The sequence below is a fragment of the Scyliorhinus canicula genome, chromosome 3 (assembly GCF_902713615.1).
Source record: "Scyliorhinus canicula chromosome 3, sScyCan1.1, whole genome shotgun sequence".
Classification (NCBI taxonomy): domain Eukaryota; kingdom Metazoa; phylum Chordata; class Chondrichthyes; order Carcharhiniformes; family Scyliorhinidae; genus Scyliorhinus; species Scyliorhinus canicula.
The window spans coordinates 199242843-199270646 of NC_052148.1; the positions used below are offsets into that span (position 1 = coordinate 199242843).

Consider the following 27804-nt stretch of genomic DNA (forward strand, 5'->3'; position numbering starts at 1 on the left):
CCTCCTCCTCTCCCTGCCACCCCCCCCTCTCTCTCCCTGCCACCCCCTCCTCTCTCTCCCTGCCGCCCCCTCCTCTCTCTCTCCCTGCCCCCCCCCTCCTCCCTCTCCCTCCGCCGCCCTTCCTCTCTCTCTCTCTCTCCCTTGCCGCCCCTCCTCTCTCCCTCCGCCCCTTCCCCTCTCTCTCCCTGCCGCCACTTCCTCTCTCTGCCACCCCTTCCTCTCTCTCTCTCTCCTTGCCGCCCCTCCTCTCTCTCTCCGCCCCTTCCCCTCTCTCTCCCTGCCGCCACTTCCTCTCTCTCTGCCACCCCTTCCTCTCTCTCTCCCTGCCACCCCTTCCTCTCTCTCTTTCTCCCTGCCGCCCCTCCTCTCTCTCCCTGCCGCCCCCTCCCCTCTCTCTCACTGCCGCCCCCTCCCCTCTCTCTCACTGCTGCCCCCTCCCCTCTCTCTCACTGCCGCCCCTTGCTCTCTCTCTCTGCCGCCCCCTCCTCTCTCTCTCCCTGCCGCCCCTTGCTCTCTCCCTGCCGCCGCTTCCTCTCTCTCTCCCTGCCGCCGCTTCCTCTCTCTCGCCTTGCCGCCCCTTCCTCTCTCTCTCTCTCCTTGCTGCCCCCTCCTCTCTCTCTCTCCCGCCCCTGCCTTTCTCTCTCCCTGCCACCCCTTCCTCTCTCTCTCCTTGCCCGCCCCCTCCTCTCTCTTCCCTTGCCGCCCCTTCCTCTCTCTCTCTCCCCTGCCACCCCCGCCCCTTCCTCTCTCTCTCCTTGCCGCCCCCTCCTCTCTCTTCCCTTGCCGCCCCTTCCTCTCTCTCTCTCTCTTTGCTGCCCCTTCCTCTCTCTCTCTCCCTGCCGCCCCCTCCTCTCTCTCTCTGCCACCCCCTCCTCTCTCTCCCTGCCGCCCCTTCCTCTCTCTCTCTCTCCTTGCCGCCCCTCCTCTCTCTCTCCGCCCCTTCCCCTCTCTCCCCCTGCCGCCGCTTCCTCTCTCTCTACCACCCCTTCCTCTCTCTCTCCCTGCCACCCCTTCCTCTCTCTCTTTCTCCCTGCCGCCCCCTCTTCTCTCTCTCTCCTTGCCGCCCCTCCTCTCTCTCTCTGCCGCCACTTCCACTCACTCTCTCCTTGCTGCCCCCTCCTCTCTCTCCCCTGCTGCCCCCTCCTCTCGCTCTCCCCTGCCGTCCCCTCCTCTCTCTCTCCCTGCCGCCCCTCCTCTCTCTCTCTCCCTCTGCCGCCCCTTCCTCTCTCTCTCCCCTGGCCGCCCCCTCCTCTCTCTCTCCAATGCGCCCCCAGCCTCTCTCTCTCTGCAGCCCCCTCCTCTCTCTCTCCCTGCCGCCCCCTCCTCTCTCTCTCCCTGCCGCCCCTTCCTCTCTCTCTCCCTGCCGCCCCCTCCTCTCTCTCCCCTGCCGCCACTTGCCTCTCCTCTCTCTCCCTCTGCGCCCCCCTCCTCTCTCTCTCCTTGCTGCCCCCTCCTCTCTCTCCCTGCCACCCCTCTCTCTCTCCCTGCCGCCGCCCCCTCTCTCTCTCTCTCCTTGCTGCCCCTTCCTCTCTCTCCCTGCCGCCACCCCCTCTCTCTCTCCTTGCCGCCCCCTCCTCTCTCTCCCTGCCACCTCTCTCTCTCTCTCTCTATCCCTGCCGCCCCCCTCTCTCTCTCCCTGCCGCCCCTTCCTCTCTCTCTCCCTGCCACCTCTCTCTCTTCCTGCCGCCCCTTCCTCTCTCTCCCTGCCGCCCCTTCCTCTCACTATCTCTCCTTGCCGCCCCCTCCTCTCTCTCCTTGCTGCCCCCTCCTCTCTCCCTACCACCCCTCTCTCTCTCCCTGCCGCCGCCCCCTCTCTCTCTCTCCTTGCTGCCCCTTCCTCTCTCTCCCTGCCGCCGCCCCCTCTCTCTCTCCTTGCCGCCCCCTCCTCTCTCTCTCTCCTTGCCGCCCCTTCCTCTCTCTCCCTGCCGCCCCTTCCTCTCTCTCTCTCTCTCCCTGCCGCCGCCGCCCCCTCTCTCTCTCCTTGCTGCCCCCTCCTCTCTCTCCCTGCCGCCGCCCCCTCTCTCTCTCCTTGCCGCCCCCTCCTCTCTCTCTCCTTGCCGCCCCTTCCTCTCTCTCCCTGCCGCCCCCTTCCTCTCTCTCTCTCTCTCCCTGCCGCCGCCGCCCCCTCTCTCTCTCCTTGCCGCCCCCCTCCTCTCTCTCTCTCCCTGCCGCCCCTTCCTCTCTCTCTCTCTCCCCCTGCCACCCCTCTCTCTCTCTCCCTGCCGCCCCCTCCTCTCTGTTGCATGTTTTAAAAGCATCCGATCCAATCTCCGCCCCCACTGCACCCATTGGTTGGGCGTTGACAGCTGCCCCCTGATTGGTGGACAAGAGCAATGCGTGCGCGCGGCTCGGCCTGCCGGCGGCCAGGGCGCATGCGCAGCTCCGCGGGGACCATTCATAAACTAAACTCCTGCACACTTCCTGAGCCTGGGCAAAAGTGGCCACAGCAATAAAAACAGTTCAAATCAGCAAACGGGCCAGAGAGGGAGAGAAATGAAAGATAACGGCCACATTTCGTCACTCACACATAACGCTTCAAAACTGCGACAATCGCCACTGCTAAAACCAACTCCTTTTGAAGAAACAAGTTTTTGATTTGGTGGACTTAGTTGCCATTTGCAGTTTGTCTTGCTGACTGCTCTATCCCATTATATTTAATGCACTTGTTTCAGGTTTGCACCAGATAAGTGGGTGTCCACGGAACATCGGGAAGCATTGGATTCCTCAACCTATTGCGAGACTCCGGTGTACAGCCCGGACCTGAGTCCCAACATGATCGCGGCTCAAGCCAAGCTGGTCTACCAGCTGAACAAGTACTACAACGAGCGATGTCAGGCTAGGAAAGCCGCGATTGCTAAGACCATTCGAGAGGTGTGCAAAGTGGTCTCCGATGTCCTTAAAGAAGTAGAAGTGCAAGAACCCCGATTCATCAGCTCTCTTAGCGAGATCGAAACACGCTTCGAAGGGTTGGAGGTGATCGCTCCAACAGAATTCGAGGTGGTCCTCTACCTGAACCAAATGGGTGTCTTCAACTTCGTGGACGATGGCTCACTGCCCGGCTGCGCGGTGCTAAAACTAAGCGACGGGCGCAAGAGGAGCATGTCCCTTTGGGTCGAGTTTATTACAGCTTCGGGCTACCTGTCAGCCCGGAAGATCCGTTCCCGATTTCAGACCCTGGTGGCACAGGCCGTGGACAAATGCAGTTATCGAGATGTGGTGAAGATGGTTGCGGACACAAGCGAGGTAAAACTCAGGATCAGGGAGCGTTATGTCGTGCAGATCACGCCAGCTTTTAAATGCACGGGCATCTGGCCCAGGAGTGCGGCTCAGTGGCCCATGCCACACGTTCCCTGGCCCGGGCCGAACCGGGTGGCCGAAGTCAAAGCTGAAGGCTTCAATCTCCTGTCCAAAGAGTGCTACTCGCTGACAGGCAAGCAGAGCTCGGCAGAGAGCGACGCTTGGGTTTTACAGTTCGGAGAAGCTGAGAACAGGCTACTGATGGGGGGCTGCAGGAAAAAGTGCCTGTCCGTTTTAAAGACTTTACGCGATCGACACCTCGAGTTGCCAGGGCAGCCCCTCAATAACTATCATATGAAGACACTACTGCTCTACGAATGCGAGAAACATCCCAGAGAAACCGACTGGGACGAATCATGCCTCGGCGACCGCCTCAACGGCATTCTGCTCCAGCTCATCTCCTGTCTCCAATGCCGGAGGTGTCCTCATTATTTTCTTCCTAACCTAGATCTTTTCCAAGGAAAACCTCATTCCGCCCTGGAAAGTGCGGCTAAACAGACATGGCGATTGGCGAGAGAAATTCTTACCAACGCAAAAAGTCTCGATAAACTATAGTAGAACTTACATTTTCAGCAAACTTATTCAACAATTAATGCAAGGCACACCAATTTGAACCCAGTAACTGATTAAAACAAAAGTCATTAAAAGAAGCAAACGGACTCGACATGAAACAGATTCAAGGTACATTTTAAACTAAATGTGGCAGTTTTGTTTAGATGTTGTCAGCCTGTGAGGAACCTTTATTTAAGTATGCAGTCTTTTAAAGGCTAAGAAAACTTCTGTTGTAAAATGTATTTTGCGTGCCAATTTCAGACTTTGTGCCCCTAAAAGAAACGTGAAATGGTAATAAAATTATTTACCGTACCTGCATTCTTGTCCGTTAATTTACAACTCGATATCCTCATTTGGATTAGTTATTCATATATTTATTGCGCTTTTTAATGGTTATTTCATAGTGACATTTGCTCACAATAGTAAAGAATTTGCTCGCAATTTTCATATAACTGGGGTAAAACGGCTTCGATCAATCTGGAGCTGCACGGATTTGGCGAATCTGGTTGGATTTCCTTCATCACTTTCAATATTTATAATTTTATAATTAAATATTAAATTCGATAAATGTAATTTATGTTGCACACTATATTTAAAACTATAAAAGTAAACTTTTTTTTCTTTTAATGTTTTTATACATTACGATTCCAGAGTCCTTACACTATTAATGAGAAAAAAATAAACCTCGCAAAGCATTAGCCGATAAGAAATAATCACAAGACGTTACTGCAGAAATCCCTTCAAAAGGCAATAGGTCACTATGGCAAATATCTTAAAGTAAGCGCATGAGTTTATTCCCCGTTGTCTAGCAAATTTTGACGAGAAAGTGAAATGTAAAAGCAAAGGGGGCTGACACGGGAAGTAGTCGGCAAGGTAACAACCGGACAATATACACATAATTTAGGATAAAGACGGCACCTCTAACGTGAGAAGAAAGACACCCAAAGGCGCAACAGCCATTTGATGCCATTGAAAAGGCTGCGCCGCTATAATTTTGAAGTGCGAGAGAAACTTCCAATCCAAAGAAAAACAAAAGCCTCTCTAACAATGGCGCTGGTGGTGAACAATTCCACCCTACAAGGCCGAATCTTTACATTTAGACCGATTACTTGGATTATATGTTGATTTTGTGTCAAAGTAATTTTCAACGAAAGCGAATTAAAACATCCACGAATATTGCAGCGTGGTGAGTTATTTTATATAAGAGAAACTTTAAAAGGTGGTGAAATTATTTTAACCTTAAAAGTTGCGCAATGTTGTCCACAGGTGTGTATTTATTTTACAAGGCTAGCATTGAATTTAACTTCTGTTTCAAACCACTTGAATTAAGGAAACGCTGGTTCTAGAAATATGTGACTCGGTTGAAATGACAAATAATCATATTATAAAATCGCAAACGACCGTCCGATTATAGCAACTAATGATGAAAATACTGAACACAATGTTGTAAACAGTGATAATGGTATTTGTGAAGCATTTCCATTTAAAAAGCGAACTGGGTGGACTTTTTAATAATTGAAAGTCTTAGTAACCGCGGGTTATATTTATAGTGATGGCTTGGATTGCCGTTTTAATATTCCCGCACGGTGATACATTTATTAAGTAACGTCCTGCAAGAGGGGGGTTGCACAATGTATTTTTTATATTTAAACAATGTAAATTCCCTAAAATAATACTAACATGTTAATGGGGAGGGGGCACGTAAGGTGAATTAATAGACAGTTCTTCCACTTTTCTGAATTCTAACAAAATCTTCACTTGCATTGAGAGATCGAGTGGTGGATAAGTTATCCAAATCAGAAGTGTCCTTCTTTCGTGTAATTCACTGCGGGTGTTAAACATTACGCTGTCGTTGTTTAGACTTTCAAATAACCCAACAACAATTATTTACTCTGAACAAACCGGGCATTCAACAGACTGCCGAACTTGTCTCATTTCAGTTCTGCAGCTACTGTCGGTAATTAAAACACCAAACTGGTGTAAGTGTGAAGCCCGAGGTTATCAGCAAATCTTATCAGAGACTCCGATCTGGTAAGAGCTTGTCAGTCTGTTTTGGTTTCGGGTGTTAAGGGCAAACAACAGCCTTTTTACAAAAGAATGCCCAAAAACTAATTCGTACGTTACGACTGGGAAGAGGGGGAACGGGAAAGCACGCTTTAAAAATGAGCTTCCAGTCAGAATTGAATATCACAATTTGCTCCTTGCATTGTTGATCCGTGCATTTATTATTTTAAGTCTACTACAGACATACTGTGAAAGTAAACCATTATTGTAAAACGACTATTTTATTAAGTATCCTAATGGAGTGGGAAGGGCGCTGTGGTCTTAATTTTAGAAATTGTTTATCTGCATGATTGAAGCGTGGCCTGCGTTGTTATGTAAATTTCATCGGAAATTCAATTAAGGTATAGGCCCAGAAGAGTTTTAAACATATCGCGAATCACAACTAATCTTTGGAGGTGTTAGCTTCTCCCTTTGACGATGTGAAGATTCAATTCCAGAATCAAATTGTCCGAATTTGTGACGAGTATAAGTACAATACTTTAAATATATTTCCCCCAAAATGATTTAGAAGTTCCAACAATCTTTCCAGCCACGCTTCCCGTTCCACAAGATGTACAAATCTAGATTGCGCCTCAAATACCAGACAATTAGTAAGCATCAATAACAATGGATTACGGGAAGTTCTGAATTAGATCCTTAAAACACATCTGCTTTAATATGCATATTCATTTAAAAAGCCGAAATAAGGAAAAACTGGCGGTAAATCTTGGCTTCCTATAATAGTCAACAGTTAATCTCAATGTGAGTACAGAAGTACAGAAGGTGAAAAAAATATAGCCGTGTCCATGTTTCAAACTGGTACCACATACAATCCATATTAATGATATTTAAAAGCAAACGTTACTATTTTATTTTAAACTATTTTAGAATTAGTTTGTGCACTAAATAAAGTACTTTTTCGACATGCGAGAGTTTTGACAGAGCCCCTGGCGTACCCATCATTCCATGAGTTGTATCAATGTAAACGTTGTAACATAATTTATTTAAGACTAAACAACATACGGTATACCTTTCATCATCAAAAAAAAAACAATACGTTCATGCCCCCACCCCAAAAATGGCACCAGCAATACCAGTGACATTCAATCACAAGCCCCAAGATGTTTCCATAGATATTTCTGAAAGCGTCCTGCAGGCCTAAACCCCACAGCTACTCAAAACGGCCACAGCTACTCAAAACGGCCACAGTACACAACCTTGGTGGATACCGCGGAAATAGCAGCTGGACGACCCAGTTTAGGCACTACGATTGTAGAAAATCCAACTTTTTGGGTGATTTTAGGTATCAAGCAATATTTGGCAACTTCACAATCCATTATTGGTCCTCTTGGCGTGTCTTACAATGGGCATTGATATTCAAATAAGGTCGATACAATGAAATTAAGTTTCAAAATTAGTGTCGACTCATTCGAAATATAATTCATTGTGGGCTTCATTCTTGCTGGTGTCAGTGTTTCCAAAATTTAACTATAATCCAAATAACAGGAACAACTTTAAATTAGGAAGATTATAGTGATAGTTGCTGAGTACAATAAAGCCTAGTCATAAAGCACGCTGGATCTTTGTGTTTGATGAGCCAATAGATGCCGCGAGGAACCGCTATCATTATTAGGATGACTGAAAGAGGCAGAATATGCTAATTATAGATATGATTAGTAAGGTATCAGTATTTCAAATGTATTTGCATCTGGGGATAGGAAATACAGTTTAAATTCATAATGCAACCGTTGCTCTTTAGTCAAGTATCTCCACGTATAAGACTTAAGATCGGTCACAAATCATCATTTTCAAAATAAAATATAATATTACCACATTGCATTACCACCGACCAATGAAACCAATCTATGGTCTAAAACATTCGACAACAAGCAAACATGAGTATTTCAACTTTAAAAGCTGCACTGTTAATAGATAGAACGTAATTCTATATCACGATGCAGACTCGGTATTAAATATAAAATACCTGCTGCAATTTTATTAGTTTTAAAAAAAAAAAACGATATCTGTATGGTAGCTAAGTCATTGTCATTTTGCTACTTTCTAATGAATGCAAGAGGTCCTGCCCGCTCATGTACGTGAGGCAACATTATGCGCATCAGCAGCTGCTCTGGGGGTTAAAATTTCGTGTATTTAAGGGCTGTCATTTAAACAAAGTCCCAGATGTGTCAGCGCCGTCTTACCTTGGGGTCTAGTTTTTTATAACCGGAATCATCGTCGTCCACCTCAAAGTATAGCTCGGAAGAGGTGATTGACAGCGTTCCCTTAGCAACGACAGCCGGAGCGATGAGCTGGACAGCAGTGGTGAAATTCACAGGTCCTGGGAAGAAGTGAATAGGATGGCTTACTAACACAACTGTTAGCTTTATTTAGACAAGTAAAAGCTTAATCAAGATACGATTTTGCAAGCAAATAGAAAAGCAGTAAGAAAAATATCTACAAACAAATCTGAAGATTAAACAAATCACATTTCACCTTGTGTAAACATTAGTGATGTATTAAGAATTCAAACGTTTTGGATTAGCGCAGCTAGACCTATCCATGGAGATATTTGCAAAATAGTTTGCTGCAATCATAATCACAAAATTTACACATTTTGATTTAACAACTTGTAGGATCACCTGAATCAGTAAATTTTATTTACCAATACTTAATAGTCATACAATTTACACCACGATTAAAATATATATTTTACTTAATAGGCTTCGAAATGGTCGATACGTTTGTTTTGGAACAACGGCTGCTGAATAAAGTCGCATTTTCACCCTCTCTATCTGCGCGCAGCTTTTATGGGATCTGTCGTTGTTTTGAGTTGCGGGGAATCCACATTTCACAGCTGCACAGTTGGTATGCAGCTGAATGCACTTCACTGTAATAATTACTAAGTACAAAGGGATTTATCGAAGGATTATTTCGAAAGAAAAGCATTGAAGCATTAAATATAAACATACAAAACTGATAGGTGTTTTATTTGATGCGCTCCAAAGGACAGAACTATGAAATCCATGTAAAGGAATAAGATGAAGGGGAATATTGTTAATAATGTAGACAACATGTTTAACCCATTTACGTCATAAAAATCATATTGGCACAACCTGGAGGCTGCAATATGGTAGCCACTACTTTTTGTTCCATATTTATTTCTAATATTTGATTTAGAAAATGTATACACTATCCCTGACCATGGGAATCAATTTCAAGAAATTTAATAATGATAATAGAGCCTTCGCAACAGCACTCATGAATTTACTAAAAGAAAAAACGCGCTGAGCCGTATCTCAAACTGCGGCCTGTGCAGATTTCAAAAGCGCTAAATTTCGCTATTTCACTGATGGCTTTATGTAAAAAATATATACGACATAAAAATCAGGTACGCTCGGCGAACTGGTGGAGGTAATCATTCTGAGTAATTGCCAAAAAATTTCCAAATTAATTGTCATTTTCATTGATTGCTTAGACCCGAGTAGTCTTTAATCTCTCATCAATCTTAATGTATGCCATCTCGACAATAGCGGGCGATTCTCATGTGAGATTAGAGCAGGATTTGTCCTCTATTCCCAGTCTACAATATACTGTGTTTGCAGATGGTCAGCAGATAGATACAAAACCGCTTTGATTTCCCCAAGCTCTTTCAAAAATGGATGGAATCACGATCTCGTGTTCTCTGCCGTCTCGCCGTGCCCTTAATGCATTAACATGTAATACTGGAGAGAAATAACATTTTTCAATCATGGTGAGACATTCAATTACAATGAGAACACAGCAGCCATCTGCAACGATCTGGCATTGCATACAGCCCATGGGCTCCTATAGGAGACCCCTGATAACTTCCAGTTAATTTACACTGCAGACTTTATTAGAAAGGATTACTGCTTAATCCTATTCCCAATGTCAAGATTTTATAATTAAACCCTGCTCTCACCCCTTTACACTGTCTACTGCGGACATCTGCACTGTACTGGGAAAGTGGTAACATCGCAAAACAATTTCACACTTGTTACTTTATTGGCAAGTTGAAAACAACATTTATATGCCAAACGGTGTTATTTGACTATATACACACACACACAGATTAAACCATTTAAAATGAACAGTTCCAAAGTGTAGCACTAGACAATGCAATTTGAATTAAGGTGGCTGTCTCCAATTCTGTGTCGTGATACAAAATATCCCAAATATTAATCGTCTCATTTTAAAATGTGTTAGACATACAGGATACAAGCATAACACCATTTCCCTGAATGATTAAATTCGGTTTCGAATAATGATCAAAACACAACAAAATTGTTGCTCTCTCTTGGCGCTTTAGGAGCATTCACTCTCTACTCCAAGCTGTGAACTCCCCTTGCCTTCGGTCTCGCAACACCCATGTCCCCTCCCCCACCCCTTGGGAAAGAAAAACATGGCTGCAAGCTTATTTCTGCCCCCTCCCCGTGCGGTGACAGCAGTCTACTCCCAACCCCACCGTAGGGCAAAGCACGATTCTTATTTCTTGCATCCAGCCGTGGCAGCTACCCCATTTCGGCTCCAGTGCCAGCAGTTTATCCTTTTTCTCCCTTTCCATTTCCCAGCGTGGTAGCATCCGTGCTCCATGCCCACCCACTCACACGACCAGGGACAGCAGCAATGCCACCTGGACGGAAATCCAGACACAGAGGAATACATCGGCAGTTATCTATTGAACATTCGAAATAATGCAATATCACCTCACATATGATCAGATCATTTTTGTTTTATTTTATATTGAGATCTTCGACCAATCTCCCATCTGCCCAGAGCGGTTTCTGGAGCTATCTTCTGGGAGGCGATTAAATTTGATCTCTTCCTCATATGACCTAGAAGCAATTTATTTATTAGGGTCGTTATTCCTCCTGTTTAACACGCAGTTAAGACAATACTCACCAGATAGCTGATGAAGATAAAGAATGAGGAAATATAAAATGTGAAAATATAAAGTGAAATCCCAAAGTTGAAGCAATTTGTTTTGACGTTAAAGAATGAGGGCACATGCCAATTGAACGCTTAACGTGTCACACATGAGTATTGTGAAGAATAAATAGTAAACACGTTATGCAATAGCCAAATATTGAGGAAGAAATTGAGCTTGTTTATATTTACACGTTTACACTTGACTTTTCGCTGCATTTCTTAAGTCAAATTTGACCCTGTATTTACGACGACTGGACGTCTAATCCAACAGAATCAGGTAATATCGTATTGTATGGATACGCAATGGGCAACACGGACTGGCTCGCCTTATATTCAGAGAGCTACCTTTAGCAGGCTCAAGAGTCGGGTCTGAGCATAAACCCAACACAAGTTATCGGCGGCAAGAAATCACATCAGTTATTGTGGTTCTGGGCACTTCAAAAACAAATCTCGACAGTCATATCATTTCATTGCAAACTTTTCAAGGTGAGTAGAAATGAAGTGCAAGGTGACAAATCAGGCACACGGGAAAAGTCAAATGCTAATGTAATGCTCCAGCTCCTGATAGAATTGCGAAGGAAAATTATATTTTTATTGGCTTCATTAGGATCAGGCCAATTCATCACTGTCCCAGCAACAGTCCCGGACTGAGTTTGTGAAATTACACAAGAAGCTTTGGTTATAACGTTAAGCTGGTGGAAAGAAAGATAAATTATTTTACCCGCCATGTTATCAATCTCCTTCTCTTCCAGTGAAGTGAGGGTATCGTCATCTCCCTCCAGCAGAATCTCACTCTCGGAGTTCTGGTTGCCCACAGCTTGGGTTCGAATGGTCTGTCTGCCTTTAACCAGCGCATCTTCTTCAGAACCTGCCAACATACATGACCCAAGCCAGTGAGAAAATAAGGAAGTCAGGTCCAAACAGGATCGCACGGAAAGATCTAATAACCATAACAACATCGTCTACAGGAGATTAGTTCAACATGTCATATAAAAAAACGATAATTTGTCAACGTTTATAATCTCTACTTCAAAACAAGTTGCAGCTTTATGAGAAGTTCCAATGCTGGGACGAGAGGCTGTAACGCTTCAGTGCTTTCTCAGCTAAATGGATACTCTATATTAAGAACATTGCTCACGTTTGAATTTGATAATATTCTTCATTTTATTAAGTGATATTTGAATGAATATGTAACGCGCGTCCGATATTCAAATCGAACGGTGTTCACCAGATAACAAGAGAAGCAGGTCACTGCAGGTTAAGGAGAATCGCTATGCGATTTCAAAGTTATACTATATCACAACAAATCTTCAATTCATATCTATGGAGAAACGTTAGAAAATTGATACAGCGTCAATCGCATTTAGCAAACACAACTAAAAGACGTAATAGAAAAGCAGCTTTTCAAAAATATCAGGACAAAATAAAGCAAACAACTATTATATTCATCAGTTTCATGCGACAGGAAAGTAAAACTATTTTACGTTTTACTCCATGTAATATTAAACACGGAAAGCACTTAAAGACACCTCAGCCTCCCTCCTCCACAGGTTTCATGTGAGGACAAATTACCAGCCACTGATTAACTTCTCTTTCAATAGCTATCTAAAACTTTTCGTCGACTCCAGTCGTTAATGGGGCGGGGGTCCTCTTATGGCAATTACTAAAACAACACATTAACAAGTATTTCAAAAGCAAAAATAACGCCAGGGAGATGTAGGGGAGAAACCAGCTCTCAAAATGTACCGTGCAGAGATGTATTGAATTCTTGCTCTATTCGGTAAAGTGATACAATTAGGAAAGCCAATTGGCACTGATTTTAGATACAATGGCACAAGTCAGAATGACAAGTAAATGGAAGCTGTTTTTTGCCGATCTGTATTAATAGGCAATAACTTTCACGAAATGCAAGAAAATGCCAATGAAACCTTTCTTGGGCTAAGTAATTAAAATTTTACACAGTAACCCACCACAGGACGTATACAAAGTTGTATACAGCGTTTAAAGTGCTAAACGCTTTTGCTTACGGTACAGGAATGACACATTAAACTTTACAATGGTAAAATAGATCAGATTTATATTAAATCGGGAGGTGAAACAAATGTGTAAAAAAACTCATGATTCTAACAGATAAACACTCAGTTTAAATGCAGACCGAGCGCATTTCAGTTTTACAAAATGTTGCTTTGAAATTATTTGCCTCAAAAAGCGTTTAGATTGGATCCCAATCAATATCTAAAAAAAAGGCAATGCTATAAACGAAAATTAAAACGCCCACCTTAATATATGATTTAAAAATATATTTAAATATGTCACAAAAAATCTAAATCAGCTCAAGTTTCGCAGAAGTAGCTCAGAAACTGATCCAGAACCTCATCCCCCATTGTTACAATCGTTTTGAATATTTACAATATTATAAAACATAATTCAATCAAATTAAGTGACTGATACTTATTAAATAGGTTATACAATCTAGTAAAAAAAAGTTCACATTTTCACAAATAGAGTTGTTACCAAGAACAAGGTAATTTGATTCCTTAGCAAAGTTGCAGAGCTTCAGAAGGGTTTGCTGCACCCAAATAGTTTGTAATTGAACCCAACACAAGATTCTGCAGGGTGAGTACCAAGTCCTACAAAACTGGATGCCATTTTTCTATTTTCTGTTTTATCTCCTGCCATTAACACTCATTGAAACACTACTACACAAAGCTAAAATTGGCAAGAGACTAATTTTCAGGAAAGTAGGGAGGCACGGTGGCGCAGTGGTTAGCACTGCTGCCACACAGCGCTGAGGACCCAGGTTCGATCCCGGCTCTGGGTCACTGTCCTTGTGGAGTTTGCACATTCTCCCCATGTTTGTGTGGGTCTTACCCCCACAACCCAAAAGATATGCAGGGTAGATGGATTGGCCTGACTAAACTGACCCTTAATTGGAAAAAAAAGAATTAGGACTCTAAATTCATTTTTTTAAAATTCAGGAAAGAAAGAGAAGGAATATCAAAATGCTACAACCCTCAATTACTTTTACAGTTCAAAAAATAAAAACATCCCAAAATTTCATAACTTCCATTGATACTATTTGTACTTCATTTTTCATGTGGATTTTATTTAGGAAAATGGTTTCCTACCATTCACTGTTTAATATGTTTGCATTTCTATGAGATAATGCAGATAGACACTCAAACATCTCCACATATTATCAGTCTTCTTCTTACATATTACCCCTCTTCAGCAAATTAAACAAAACACAAACACAATAATTTGCTCTCCATTCGGCTGTTATTAGTGCAGATGTGACCCTTAGAGGAATGCAAAACATCAGGACTGAATATTACGACAGTATCTCCATACTACTGGCAACATCGTATTCCACATCAGTGCATCATTACTTAATGCATAAGTAGTGGTTATATACATCATATGCTCAATATTAGGTTGATAGAGAACTTTTTAAAAATTAGAAATCAGGATCATGCTCATGTTGATGTTTCAGTACAATTTAAATGGAGGACATGTGATTTTTACATTCAAAAATATTTCTTCAGCCAAACTGTAGTTGATGTGAAGCCCAAAAAGTGAGACAATCTTCTTCGGATGATGTCAAACCACTTGTTGAAACAAACTGCCTCCAAAGTAATTCATACAACATAACTCAAGGCAGTTCTGCAGAATCTCTGACACCATTTTCTTATTGTGATACAAATTTAAAAACATACCATAATTTCTAATATTTCAATGATTCACATTTACTGAACTATTTAATTAGTCAACACTGTTGTGTTTGTTCTCTCTTCCTGCATGCTAGTTTTAATACCTGGAAAAAGGATCTAATTTCTCATAAATATACAGATGGGGCCTCAGCTGTTTCTGAAATACAACAAGTATGGAAACATTGCATCTCATTCTCATTTTGTTCATTCTAGTCTAGCAGAGCTGTGTTTACTTTACCAATATCATGCTTGCCACAAAAAATATGAAATTTCAGTGTGATTATCTCAAGAAAACAAAGCAATTCAATCTATTAGCATACCACAGTAATATAGTCCCTTGTGGCCTGCTAAACCAGTCATGTTTCAAATTTGCCCTCCTAATACAATGTTGTTCTTTTTCCAGATTGTTTCACAGCATACACGTAAATATCTCAACATAATTTGGTCATTTAACTGCTCAAATGGTCTCCTAAATCCCGGTCAATTGAAATAAGATCATTTACAAAATTGATATAAAATAGCAAATTATTGAAGGTTTAAAAAATTTTGAAGGAAAAGATCTAAATTGTATGCTAAGGTCCTGATCTGAGCTTCGCAGCTTTTGTAAGGGAGACAAATGGTCAAGTATTTTGTAAATTGTTAATTCAAAGGTGAAAAAATAGCTTGCTGTGGGGGAAAAGAAAATCCCATACAAATATTTAACATGGCCTTCCTGCAATTAACTGTCCCTCGAGGTTCTTTCGTTTGCAGCAGCATATACCACATAAAAGGCTAGTTGCAACTCACAGCACAGCAGTGGATTATAACTTTTACTGTAGTGATTTAAAAAGTTTTGAACTGCAGTGCAAAATCAAATAAAATCCATCAACCCAACATTATAATCATTTAATGAAAAATATCTTCAACTTTACATCGACAAAAAATGAGTCAAGTGAACATAATCAAAATCTGGCAAGCAGTGAAAACTGCACTGAGGGGATTGCCTCACATGCCCCCACTTTGCATGAGCTGCAGTGTAACTGTCACCAGTACAAAATGAAGGTTAAAAGAAAAAGTAAAAAAATTGGGTTTTTAAAAAGTCAGCTCTTCATCAACATTAAAAAGTATTTGGATACCAATGAGTACAGCCCCATATATATATATATAAGTTTTACTTGTTTAACTAGAAAACTGCTGAGTTGGCAACATAACTTGGATTGCTATTGCTCAGAGATGAAGCTTCTCTAGATCATAACCACCACGGAACAATCACCACAGAACAAAATCCAAAATAACAAATCCAACGCAAGGTACTATTTCTAATGCAGATAATTCATTTTAAAAAAATTAACAGAACAATAAAACAATTTGTGCTGTGCTGTGAAGGACAAAGTAATCCATGCAGCACACAAATAGCAGCAATAGTTACAACACAAAAGGATCTCTGCACTTTCCTTCACCAAAATCCTTTAAATGCTCTTAAAATCAGCCCTGGGAAATGCAATTAAATTGTCAGAATTAACAAATTTGTTTTTAACAAGAGAGTGGCCTGAAGTACAATGGTGGGCCTGATATTGATCGGCAGCACAGAGAACATTACTCTTCAGGTATTTACATTGCCACCTCTACACCAGAGGCCTTACTTCAGTACAAATCAATCCCCCAAAAAGATGACTCTCTTCAGCAATAAATACATAACTAGTCTCAGCAGAACTACATTGCTCTGGGATATGTTATAGTGTGAAATGTTCGAAAGTTTTAGGCTGGTTTAAACAAATACTGGTATACACAAGTCCACAGAGTACGGCAGATCTCTCTAAAAACTAAAGTTAAAGCAAGAAAGAATATTTTAAAGAAAATGAAAGCATTATTAAACAAGGGAACAATGATCTGGTTTCAAACGTCATTAATGGAACCATTTACAGATGGCAAGATACAGCAACGTAAATAAAATAATTTAACTGGGAAAGCTTTCTAAATTCTTTCATTCATTCAATTATGTATTTTTTGTAAATATAATCCAATTTCTAAATTAATCTATGTAAGAATGGTTCACATTCAAAAATTCAAACTCTAACTCACTACATTGTATAGTTGATATTTTAAAATGGCAAAGCTACCCAAAGAAAGGAAAGCTGGAATATTGTAAAATAAAAATGTTAATTTATATACTTGTAATTCAAAACGTGCTTCACTAATTTTCTGGCTAAATATCCTTCAACACCAAATACACAGCATATTAAGTTTGAGTTTTAAAATACGTATATAAAGGCACTTACCATTTCACACTGTTGTAGTTTTGAGAATGAATGAAAAAATGAAATGAAAATCGCTTATTGTCACAAGTAGGCTTCAATGAAGTTACTGTGAAAAGCCCCTAGTCGCCACATTCCGGCGCCTGTTCAGGGAGGCTGGTACGGGAATTGAACCGTGCTGCTGGCCTGCCTTGATCTGCTTTAAAAGCCAGCTATTTAGCTCAGCGTGCTAAACCAGCCCCAAATGAGGTACAACTGTACTGTACAGGAAAATCAGACATTTGTGTATGTGCCGAATGCTTGGCAATTTTATGTTTGTTGATGCTATAAAATTCATAAAATATTTGATGTCAGCAATAACTAGACAGATAGTGGCAGCATGTGGTGCAGTGGTTAGCACTGGGACTGTGCGCTGAAGACCCGGGTTTGAATCCTGGCCCTGGGTCACTGTTCATGTGGAGTTTGCACATTTTCCCTATGTCTGCGTGGATGTCACCCCCACAATCCAAAGATGTGCAGGTTAGGTGGATTGCCCATGCTAAATCGCCCCTAAAATCGGGGGAAAAAATAATTGGGTACTTTATAAAAAAAACTAGTCAGCTAGTCATTTGGTAGTACGGACTATGAATATTGCTGGAAAAAAAAACACATTGAAGCCTTTTCTGGAATTCTTGTGGAGTATCCCGGTGATTGCAAGATGAATAGCTTTAAACATGTCTTTTTTTTCAGCAACTGTTCAACAAATTAGTAATATAAAAAAATGTTGTTCAACGATGAGTTAAGTTCAAATCTTCAGATTAGCAATAGTATTATACTTCAGTTGAAGGGGACAACCTATTTTACAAAAATAAACACTTGGGTTTGTCTGTTTTGGGCCTAAGGTTTTTGTGGCCAAAATTAATACTCAATTTTGGGCCTAAGGTCTTTGTGGCCAATATCAAAAAGCTTCAGCTTTTTCTGTATGCTTCACCCAATACTGGTGTCTATGTGTTTACATAGCGTTGCCCTGTTATATATTTTCTTTTCATGTACTAAATGATCTGTTTGAGCTCCAAGTAGAAACATACTTTTCACTGAACCTCGGTACACGTGACAATAAATAAATCCATCCATCAGTCAGTATTTGATTAGCATGAAAGGAGAAGGTAAAACCCACTACAATTATTCTAGTTAGCTACTGTTAGATTTAAGTCAAGGATGGAATGGTACAGTGAGTTAATATTTTTTTTCACTGGAGAGACAAGGTTTGAATCTAGCCGAATAGATGGGTGCAAAATCATCCTTTGTTCATGAATCTTTGGGGGTCATAACTGAAATGAACATAAGCTGTCTCAAACCTAACTCCCATGAGATGCAAGCCCAGGTTATATAATTTTCCACTAATTGTGTAAATTCACTGAAGCAGACTACAGGGATAGATAGTGTGAGAAACAGGAATATCTGGCTGAATGCTTTGGTTAAAGAGTAACAACACTAGAGGGCTAAAGAACCAATAACGTTATTGCTAAACTATTAAAAGACCATTGGCATCTCAATTAATATCTGCTCATAGATCTAAGTTAATAAGATACCTTTGAAGTACAATTTACAGAACAAACACCTTTTGGTAAGAACATGGGGCCACAAACTTGGAGTGGCGGCAATCACAGTTGGATGGTTTGGGGGCTGCGGGGAGGGGGGGGGGGGGGGTTAGAATTGGCTGGTCAGTGAGGGGGGAGGCAGGAATGCGTCATGTAGTGGAGGAAGGAGGGGATCAGGTGATCAGTGGGGGGGATGAAGATGGTCCTTCGGGGGCAGGATGGGTCAGGTGGTCAGTTGGGGGGGGCTAGAATTTGCCGGGGAGGGGGTTGGAGTGGTCAGTGGAAGGGTCGGATATGTCAGGGATGGGTCATATGGTCAGTGGGAGGGTAGGATGGGTCAGGATTAATCTGGTGGGGGTGCGGTGCGATGCAACGGCGGAGGTCAAGTGGCCAGTGGGGTGGGTAAGAGGGGTCAGTGAGAAGGGGTGGGTGGGATCTCGGAGTCAGGGGGGTAGTTGAGCAGGGTAGGGAGGATAGTCTGAGGGTACAGTGGGGGGCAAGACTATGGTTACCCATGAGTTCAAGTGATTTTAATTTTAAAAAACTTTTCCTTGCTAATTATTCTGGTAAGACAGTCAGAACCATCCAAAATCAGAGTATCAGATGGTTCCCAGTACAGGGTAACTGTCCATCGGAAGTTTCATCTTCCTCGGCAATTGCTGTGCAGTGCTTGCGTGGGGATTTCCGGGGAGGGGTCCTCCAGGACATCTTCTGGTGTATCTCCCAGGTACGACCGCTTGGAGATTGGAAGTTTTGGGTCTGGCGCTGAGGACCCGGGTTCGATCCCGGCCCCGGGTCACTGTCAATGGGGAGTTTGCACATTCTCCCTGTGTCTGCGTGGGTCTCACCCCCACAACCCAAAGATGTGCAGGGTAGTGGATTGACTATGTTAAATTGCCACTTAATTGGAAAAAAAAAGAATTGGGTGCTTTAAATTGATAAAAAATAAGATATGAGGAAAGCAAAGAAAGATTGAAGGAACATTCGTAGTATGTATAGTTATTCAGAAAAATCAACTAAAATACATAAAAAATAGAAGAGTCGTGATAAAATGTTATTTCAAATTTTAAAAATAGATAATTTTTCAAATTCAGGCAGTGCAGAATACAATGAAAAGGTCTAAAGTGTAACTAAATTTAATAAAAAATTTACTTTCATCTTACAGCACAACCTGTAAAGAAGTATGTCACAAAAAAAAATTAACATGATTTAAAAGTTCCTATTTTACTTTTGAAAATTAGTTTGTTCCAAATTAAATCAATAGCTGCCACATAAACAAGAATTTAAAGACAAAAATATGGAAATCAACAACTAATTAAAAATGACAACTCTATGATACAGGTGCATTAGGAAGTTATGCTGGTGCAGTGAAGGTACTGCACCAAGATGGTGTTCATGCAGGGAAGCTCTAGAGTTCAACTATTTTTGTTACAACCTCTTCAACCTGAGGTGCTACCATTCATGTTGTGGGAAGCTGTATTCCCAAATCCATGCTCTTCCATAGTATCCACGGCTTCCATGAAGAGTATAATTTATGCTTTTTAAAAGAAAAACTAAATGCATCACTTCACATTTATTAATTCTAACTTCCATTATTTTTTAGCCCCCTTCCCTCTTGTATCTATTTACAGCTTCTTTTGCTCCCTTTCATCCTCCAAGACGTCTTCCAAAACTGCCGCTCAGATGCTAGCCCACGCTAAGTTCTGCTCACTCATTACCCTATGCTCACTGACATATATAGGCTCTGAGTTCACGAATGTTGCAGTTTTAAAATTTGTATTCCCATGTTAAAACACCCCTCCGTCCCTTCGTAACCCCCTTCAGCTATGTGAGATCTCTACGTTCCTCCAATTTTGGCCTCTTGCCTATTCTTGGTTTTAATTGTCTTTGCATTGGCGACATATTTCCTATGGCAACTTGCATTTCTAAAGCATGCAACGTGATGAAGACTCCAAAGTGCTTCAAAGAAGCGAAACAAATAGGCAGTAACAGAAAACTAGATATACTGTAGACTACAGTAGGAATACCAAAGGTTACAGATGGAGATATAAACCTGAATGAGATTGCTGAGGTAGGTTGGAGTAATATCATGGATGGATTTATAAATGAGAATTATGAAAGTTTTGAATTTAACGCATTTGGAGTTAAGGAGCCAACATAGATTACCATGGGTGGGGCGGCAGAGTGGTCAGCACTGCTGCCTACGGTGCTGAGGACCTGGGTTCGATCCCAGTCCCAGGTCACTGTCTGTGCAGAGTTTGCACATTCTCTCCGTGTCTGCGCGGGTTTCACCCCCCCAACCCAAATATGTGCAGGGTAGGTGGATTGGCCACACTCAATTGCCCCTTAATTGGATAAAAATGATTGGGCACTCTAAATTTATATAAAAAAAACAAGGGCAGCATGGTGGCATAGTAATTAGCACTGCTGCCTCAAAGCACCAGGGACCCGGGTTCAATTCTAGCCTTGTTTTCACAATCTCCCCACCTTCAGATGCTTCGGTTACAAAGATGTGCAGGTTAAGCGGATTGGCCATGCTAAAAATAGCCCCTTAGTGTCCAAAGCTGTGCAGGTTAGGTAGAATTACATGAATAGGGCAGAGGCGTGGGTCGAGGGACGCTGCCCTTTCAGAGGGTCAGTGCAGATTCAATGCGCTGAATAGACTCTTTCTGCGCTGCAGGAATTCTTTGGAAAAGGTTAGGTGTGATGACTTTATGGGAATTAGGATGTGTTGGGAGTTTCTGTAGGTTGATGAGAAAGGTATTGGACTTCCCAGAGGGAGTGGTGTGATGCAAGGTCAGAAACAGCTGACAACAGAGCTTTCCTTTCAGAGTAATGTTTGCAAGTGAGTGATTGGTTCCTTTTGTCTAGAAGTAACAAGACAGCAGAAATAAGGATATCGAGTTTTTAAAAATAGAATATTTTTGGGTGGGGATGGGAGTGCTGCCCTAGCGAGGGCCCGGAGGGATGTCCCCATGCAGGAGGCCTCTTCCGCGCACACCCACTCGGCTTCTGGCTCCTTGATCCATCACTTATTCGCTCGGCCGGCGCCGCCCAGTGGTAGAATTGTAGGTTTGGGAGGGCTAGCCCCCCCCCCCCCCCCCCCCCCCCACACTGGATTTTGTTTTTTGTAGGACCTTCTTTAAAAACACTCCTGCAGCCCAGTGGTGATAGCCACCCTCCAATCCTGGAACCAACTACGGCAGCAATTTGGCCTGACCAAAATGTCAGACAAAGTTCCCATCTGCAACAACCACAGGTTCACACCAGCACTGACTGACGCCACCTTCAAAAGGTGGGGGCAGGACGGAGGGACACTGACAGTCAGGGCCCAATACACGGTGGCAGGATCGCAACACTGGACGAACTGACAGAGAAATTCCAGCTAGCCAGGAGGAACGAGCTAAGGTATCTACAGCTCAAAAATTTCCTAAGAAAGGAGACAAGGACATACCCACAACCGCCACGACAGACATTACTGGAAGAACTAGACGGAAGAAGCATACTAGATAAAGGAACTGTAGCGACATGTATGATCGACTGATAGAAAGGGCCGACACCGTACTGGACGCAACAAGAAAGAAATGGGAGGAGAACCTGGGGATTGAGATAGGGTGGGGACTCTGGAGCGAAGCACTGCATAGGGTCAACTCCACCACCTTGGCTCATCCTGACGCAGCGAAAAATGGTACATCGAGCCCACTTAACAAGAACCTGTATGAGTAGGTTCTTCCTGGAGGTGGAGGATAGATGTGAACTGTGCCAAGGAGTCCTGGCCAACCACACCCACATGTTCTGGTCTTGCCCCAGACTGGTGGAGTACTGGACAGCCTTCTTCGAGGCAATGTCCAAAGTGGTGGGGATGAGGGTGGAGCCATGCCCGAAAGTGGCGGTCTTCGGGGTTTCAGACCAGCCAGATCTATTCCTGGGGAGGAGGGCGGAAGCTCTTGCCTCCCTGATCACCCGCTGTAGAATCCTGTTCAGCTGGCGGTCAGCAGCACCACCCAAAGCTGCAGACTGGCTGTCCGACCTCTCAAAATCTCTCCAAATGGAGAAAATCAAATTCGCCACCCGAGGGTCAGACGGCGACTTCACAGAACGTGGGAATCATTCACGCAATTGTTCCGGGACCTGTTTGTGGCCGACAAACAAGCGGAAGAATAGCGAGGTAGCCAAGAATCAGGGGAAAGTAGCCTAAGCATGAGAGGGAGAGATAGACCGGGAGATGGTGGTTGGAGGGACAGCTAAACCTAAGAGGAAAGAAAGGTGAACCGGAAGGGGGAAGAGACAGGGAACAAGAGAGGAGAACCAGTGAGGTGGGGGGGAGGCAGGGAAATGAGAGCCGGAAGGAAGGCACGGGATACAATAACGAACTTGGCATCTCCAGGGGCAGGGAACGAGGAGAATAAAGACGAAAGATGGGAGGAACGGCAAAAACAGAGGTGAGTGCGAGACGGCAGCGAGATCCGTCCGGGAGAAGCACGCGACAACACCAATACTGAACCCATTCGAGTATTGCCCACTGTAATTGTTTCTCTGGCACCCGAATTTATATTTACCTCCCCAGTCTCCACCCCCCTCCTCCCTCCCCCCCACAAACAATTGCCTACAGTGTTGTAAATAATTTTGCCAGGTGTACAGAGTTGCTGTTGTTGAGCTGGTGCACAATACCCTACCAGTTATTCTATTTTATTTGTTATTGTATTTTTTTTGTTATTTTATTTTCTTTGGTACGTTTGGGTGTGCCCTTCTCTTCTATATATGTGTATATAAATGTTTCTTATCCTGTGTACGTAACGGTAAATATACTTTGTTCAAAAACCCAATAAAAACATTTATAAAAAAAGAATATTTAAAATAATACTGACAATTAGGGGAAAGAAAAATGGAAGTGTGCAATATTTACATTAAAACTTTCCAAAAAACATTATTTCACAGTCATACTGCAGTATTCTATTTGTTCCAGTATGACATACATATTTATGATGGGGGTGAAGTCTAAACTAATTACTGCCAACTGTTGACCTTATGAGGCTCTCTTGCACTCGTCAAACTAGATCTTGATTCAGTCCTGCCATGTTGACATTCCTGCCAGTCTCAAACATATTTGTTTGTTATTTACAGCACAGAAGGAGGCCATTCAGCCCATTGTGTCTGCACCAGCTCCCAAAATAGCAACCGAGCTAGATACCCCAGCCTTATCTCCGTAGCCCTTTAAATTCATCACTTTCAAATAAATGTCCAACTCTCTTTTGAAATCTCCTATGGAATCCACCTCCACCACTCTCCCAAGCAGCGCATTCCAAACCCCATCAACTCTGAGCGAAGAAGTTTCTCCTCATCTCTTCCATCTTGAAATTGTGACCCCTAGTCACTGACATACCAACTAATGGAAACTAGTAGAAACTTTTTACCCTGTCAAAATTGGTCAGAATTTTGAACACCTCAAGGAGGTCGCTTCTTAACCTCCTCTGCTCTAAGAAGAACAAGCTCAAATTCTACCATCTTTCCTTGTATCTAAAATTCCTCATTCCTGGTATTATTCTAGTAAATTTCCTCTGCACTCTCTCTAGGGCTTTAATATCCTTCCTTAGATAAGGTGCCCAGAACTGAACACAATATTCTAAATATGGTCTGACCAATGATTTGTAGAGGTATATCATCACTTTCTTGCTTTTATACTTTATGCCTCTATTTATGAACCCAAGGATGCTAAAAGCTTTCTTAACAACTGTTTCAACTTGCCTGGCCACCATCAGAGAATTACGCACTTGACCCCAAGGTCCCACTGCTCCTGTACTCCCCTCAAAGTTGTACCATTGAGCCTATATTGTCTCCCCATTTTTCTTTGACCAAATTGCATTACCTCACATTTCATTGCATTTAAGTTCAACTGCCAGGTGTCTGCCCATTTGGCCAACTTGTCAATGTCCCTCGGAAGTCACTCAGCATCATCCTCACAATTTACTATTCGCACTAGCTTAGTATCATCTGAAAATTTAGAGATTTTGCTCTCAGCACCTACTTCCAAATTGTTTATATAAATTAGAAAACGCAAGGGTCCCAATACGGAACCCTGGGGAACACCACTTTCAACTTGTCTCCAGTCTGAGAAACACCCATCTATACTACCCTCTGTTTCCTATCTCTTAGCCAACTTCTAATCCATGCTGCCAAGAACTCATCAATCCCAAACATTTATAATTGCTAACCAACCTGCCATGTGGCACTGTGTCAAATGTTTTCTCAAAGTCCAAATATACAACACCCACGGTACTAACTACTGTGTCACCTCGTCAAAGAACTCAATTAAATTTGTCAGTCATAACTGCCCTTGAAAAAGCCATGTTGACTATTAACTTGCTTTTCTCTGAGTATTTCTTTATCTCATCCCGTATTATCGCCTCCATCAGTTTTCCCACTATTGATGCCAAGCTGACAGGTCAGTCAGTTTCCTGGGTTAACCTTTGAACCTTTCTTAAAAAACGGCATCACATCAGCAATCCTCCAGTCCGCCGGGATTAATTCTGTGTTCAGAGATGCCTGGAAAATTTCTGTCAATGGTTCGGCAATAAGCTCCCCTACCTCTCTCAGCAATCTAGGATGCATCCCATCCGAGCCTGGCGACTTCTCTACCTGGAGTGCTGTCAGCCTTTTTAGCACCTTTTCTTTATCTATCACTGTACAACTCAGTTGCTCAGCACCCACATTTTCAACTGGGCCATTGTCACGACCTTCTAATTTGATAAAGACAGAAGAAAAGTACTCACTTAGTACCACTGCCATACCCTCTGCTTCAGTTAGCAGTTTACCTTGCTCGTTCCTTATGGGCCCCACTCTATCCTTCACCAATCTTTTACCACCAATATGCTTGAAAAACATTTTGCTATTTGTTTTAGCATAGCCTGCAATCCTTTCTAATGCTTCCTCTTAGCCTTCCTTATTCCAGCCTTAGCCTCTCTCTGCATTTGAGATTCTTTTCCAGATTTCTATTGCTATTATTATTCCAGAATGCATTATATGCCTCTTTTTTCTTCCTTATTTTATCATCAATATCCTTAGTCATCCTGGGTACTCTAGCTTTGGATATTCCATATTTATTTTTCATGGGTATGTACCTAGCTTGCACCCTATTCATCACTCCTTTGAAAGTCTCCCATTTTCCATCCACTGTTTTATCCACCAAAATGCGTCTCCATTCAACCTGCTCCATCTCAACTTTTAGAACTGTAAATTTTGCCTTTTTTCCATGACTGATTTTTATCCTTTTCCACTTAATATTGAATCTCATTACATTATGATTACTACTTCCCAATGGCTCCCTCACTCTGACGATCTCCACGGACCCTGCCTCATTTCCTAGGACCTGTACTGTTCCAGAAAGTTCTCCTGCACACACCGCAGGAATTTATTCCCTTCTATGCCCCACACTCCCAGTCTACTTTAAGGTAATTAAAATCCCCAACTATCACAGCCCTACTTGCCCTGCAAGATTCCATAATCTACCCATAAATACTCTCTTCCACTTCCTCCCCACTACTTGGAGGTCTACAATAAATACCAAACAAGGTCACCCCTCCCTTCCTGTTTCTCACCTCCAACCATATAGATTCTAATTCAGGAACTGCATCTCGTTCAAGAGCTATGACACTATCTTTGATCAAGACTGCTACACCTCCTTCCTTTTTACCCACCTCGTTCCTACTAAAAACCTTATAATGCGGGATGTTAAATGTTCAGTCCTGTTCTGGCTTGAGCCAGGTTTCTGACAGTGCTACCAAGTCATATGCCCCGGAGCAATTTTTGCTTCCGGTTCCCCAATTTTGTTCACTATACATGCATTTACATACATACAATTTAACCCCGCCCTTATCTCCTCCTTGTCCTTTGGGAGGTGACCATTTGTGTGTTCACTCTCAACACTCAAGCCTTCTCTCACTTCCTTGTCTTTATATTCCATCTTCTCTCTTTTGCTCTCACTGGTACTTTTAAAACTGTAGTATCAGACCTAAACCACAGTTTATGGAAACAAGTACTAATCTCAGTCACAAATTTGGATGGGCATTTTCAGTACACCCAACTCAATTCTAAATAAAGACTCACTATATAATCCCCAAATAAGCATACAAAATTGCCTCAAGGTGGGAGAACACTGACAAAAGGTTGCCGACTTTCCTGGACTTTGAGGAAATTCCATTTCCTAGAAGGTATGCATGTGTTTGTACACACATGCATGGAGGTTTAGCAGTTTTAAAAATGTTATAAAAGTAGCAATAATTACAATTTGTATGAGGAACTGCCAATTCGATGGCATATCTGTCGAAGAAATAATCAAAGGTAGCAAATATTGTAGAATGGTAATCCTGTGCCAGGATGCAGCTAAACATCCAAGCAGTGCCTTATTCTACACCCAGTTCTAAGTAGAGACAGAGGAAGGGATGAGGTGGTTGGGTTAGTTGGAGATTGAAGAAACTGATTTTAAAATGTTCTGTAACAGAACGATTTCAATGATCCTATAGACACCACACTCCAAATTTCTTCCATTTAATTATTATAGATCTACTGAGTCGTGAGACTTTCATAAAGTCATAATGGTGCAAATAACCTCGTGGTTACCCTTGACACTCAACTGGTTCCTTTCTATATATCAACTTGTCAATTGAAAGCTAGCTGCGGCAAAGTACTTTCTTTTTTTATTTTTTTGATAAAAGCACCCTCTCTGACCATACGATGGTCATCTTCTGATACAGCTATAAATCCAATCGAGCTACATATATAAAACAAAACAATGATTTTTGCAGGTAACATGATGAATAAATGATAAACCCGAAATTCGATTTTGTCATCTTTAAAGTTACCCCATTAATTAGATGGAACATGTATAGAAATTTGTCTCCTATGAGTGTTGTCATTTAATTGTCTGCAAATATCTCAAGATCTTTGCACCTGGGTTGCAACATACTCAACCAATGTCATTATTTAAAAAATAGTTAGAGATGGGTCACTTATTGATACATACATCCACTCAAGGGACTGAATCATCATCTTATTAAAGCAGGCCTATTGTTACTGTGTTCTGTTATTGATGAGCATTGAACTCTAATTTGTGTCTCTGACGTATGTCCAATATTTACAGCATCCTTGTAGAAAGGGTCAGTGATGTTATCACATCCTGTTGGTTCACACATTTCATTCTTAAGGCATGTTCCCACAGTAGGATGAACTTCAGATCGAATGTTAGAATAATTAAACCACAAATCAGATGACTTAGTAGCAACTATAGAAATTGGGTAGACCATGGTACTGTTTCATAGATATTAAAGGGGACATCATTAAGGTTAGAGCGCAATAGCTTTCCCAGTCAGAAGCCTGTCACATCTTTCAAGAGAAGAACTGACACGTTATAAATATGAACCATGTCTGTGACCTGACTTTCTTCTG

At 42.3% G+C, this 27804-nt stretch overlaps 2 protein-coding genes across 2 annotated transcripts in view; one reads left to right on the forward strand and one right to left on the reverse strand.

Annotated features, from left to right (window-relative positions):
• lrba (LPS responsive beige-like anchor protein) overlaps nucleotides 1-27804 on the reverse strand; it is a 981767-nt gene that overhangs the window by 397910 nt on the left and 556053 nt on the right. The window contains 2 exon segments of the mRNA XM_038791976.1: nucleotides 8094-8230; nucleotides 11561-11707. Of these exon segments, the coding sequence (XP_038647904.1) occupies nucleotides 8094-8230; nucleotides 11561-11707 (284 nt within the window).
• On the forward strand, nucleotides 2396-4167 carry mab21l2 (mab-21-like 2). The gene has a single exon (XM_038791977.1). It carries the CDS (start codon nucleotides 2773-2775, stop codon nucleotides 3850-3852), a length of 1080 nt encoding a protein of 359 aa, XP_038647905.1. The 5' UTR covers nucleotides 2396-2772; the 3' UTR covers nucleotides 3853-4167.

Excerpts from the sequence above, each read along its gene's own strand:
- mab21l2 (XM_038791977.1), top strand. The coding sequence starts at position 2,773 with ATGATCGCGGCTCAAGCCAAGCTGGTCTACCAGCTGAACAAGTACTAC.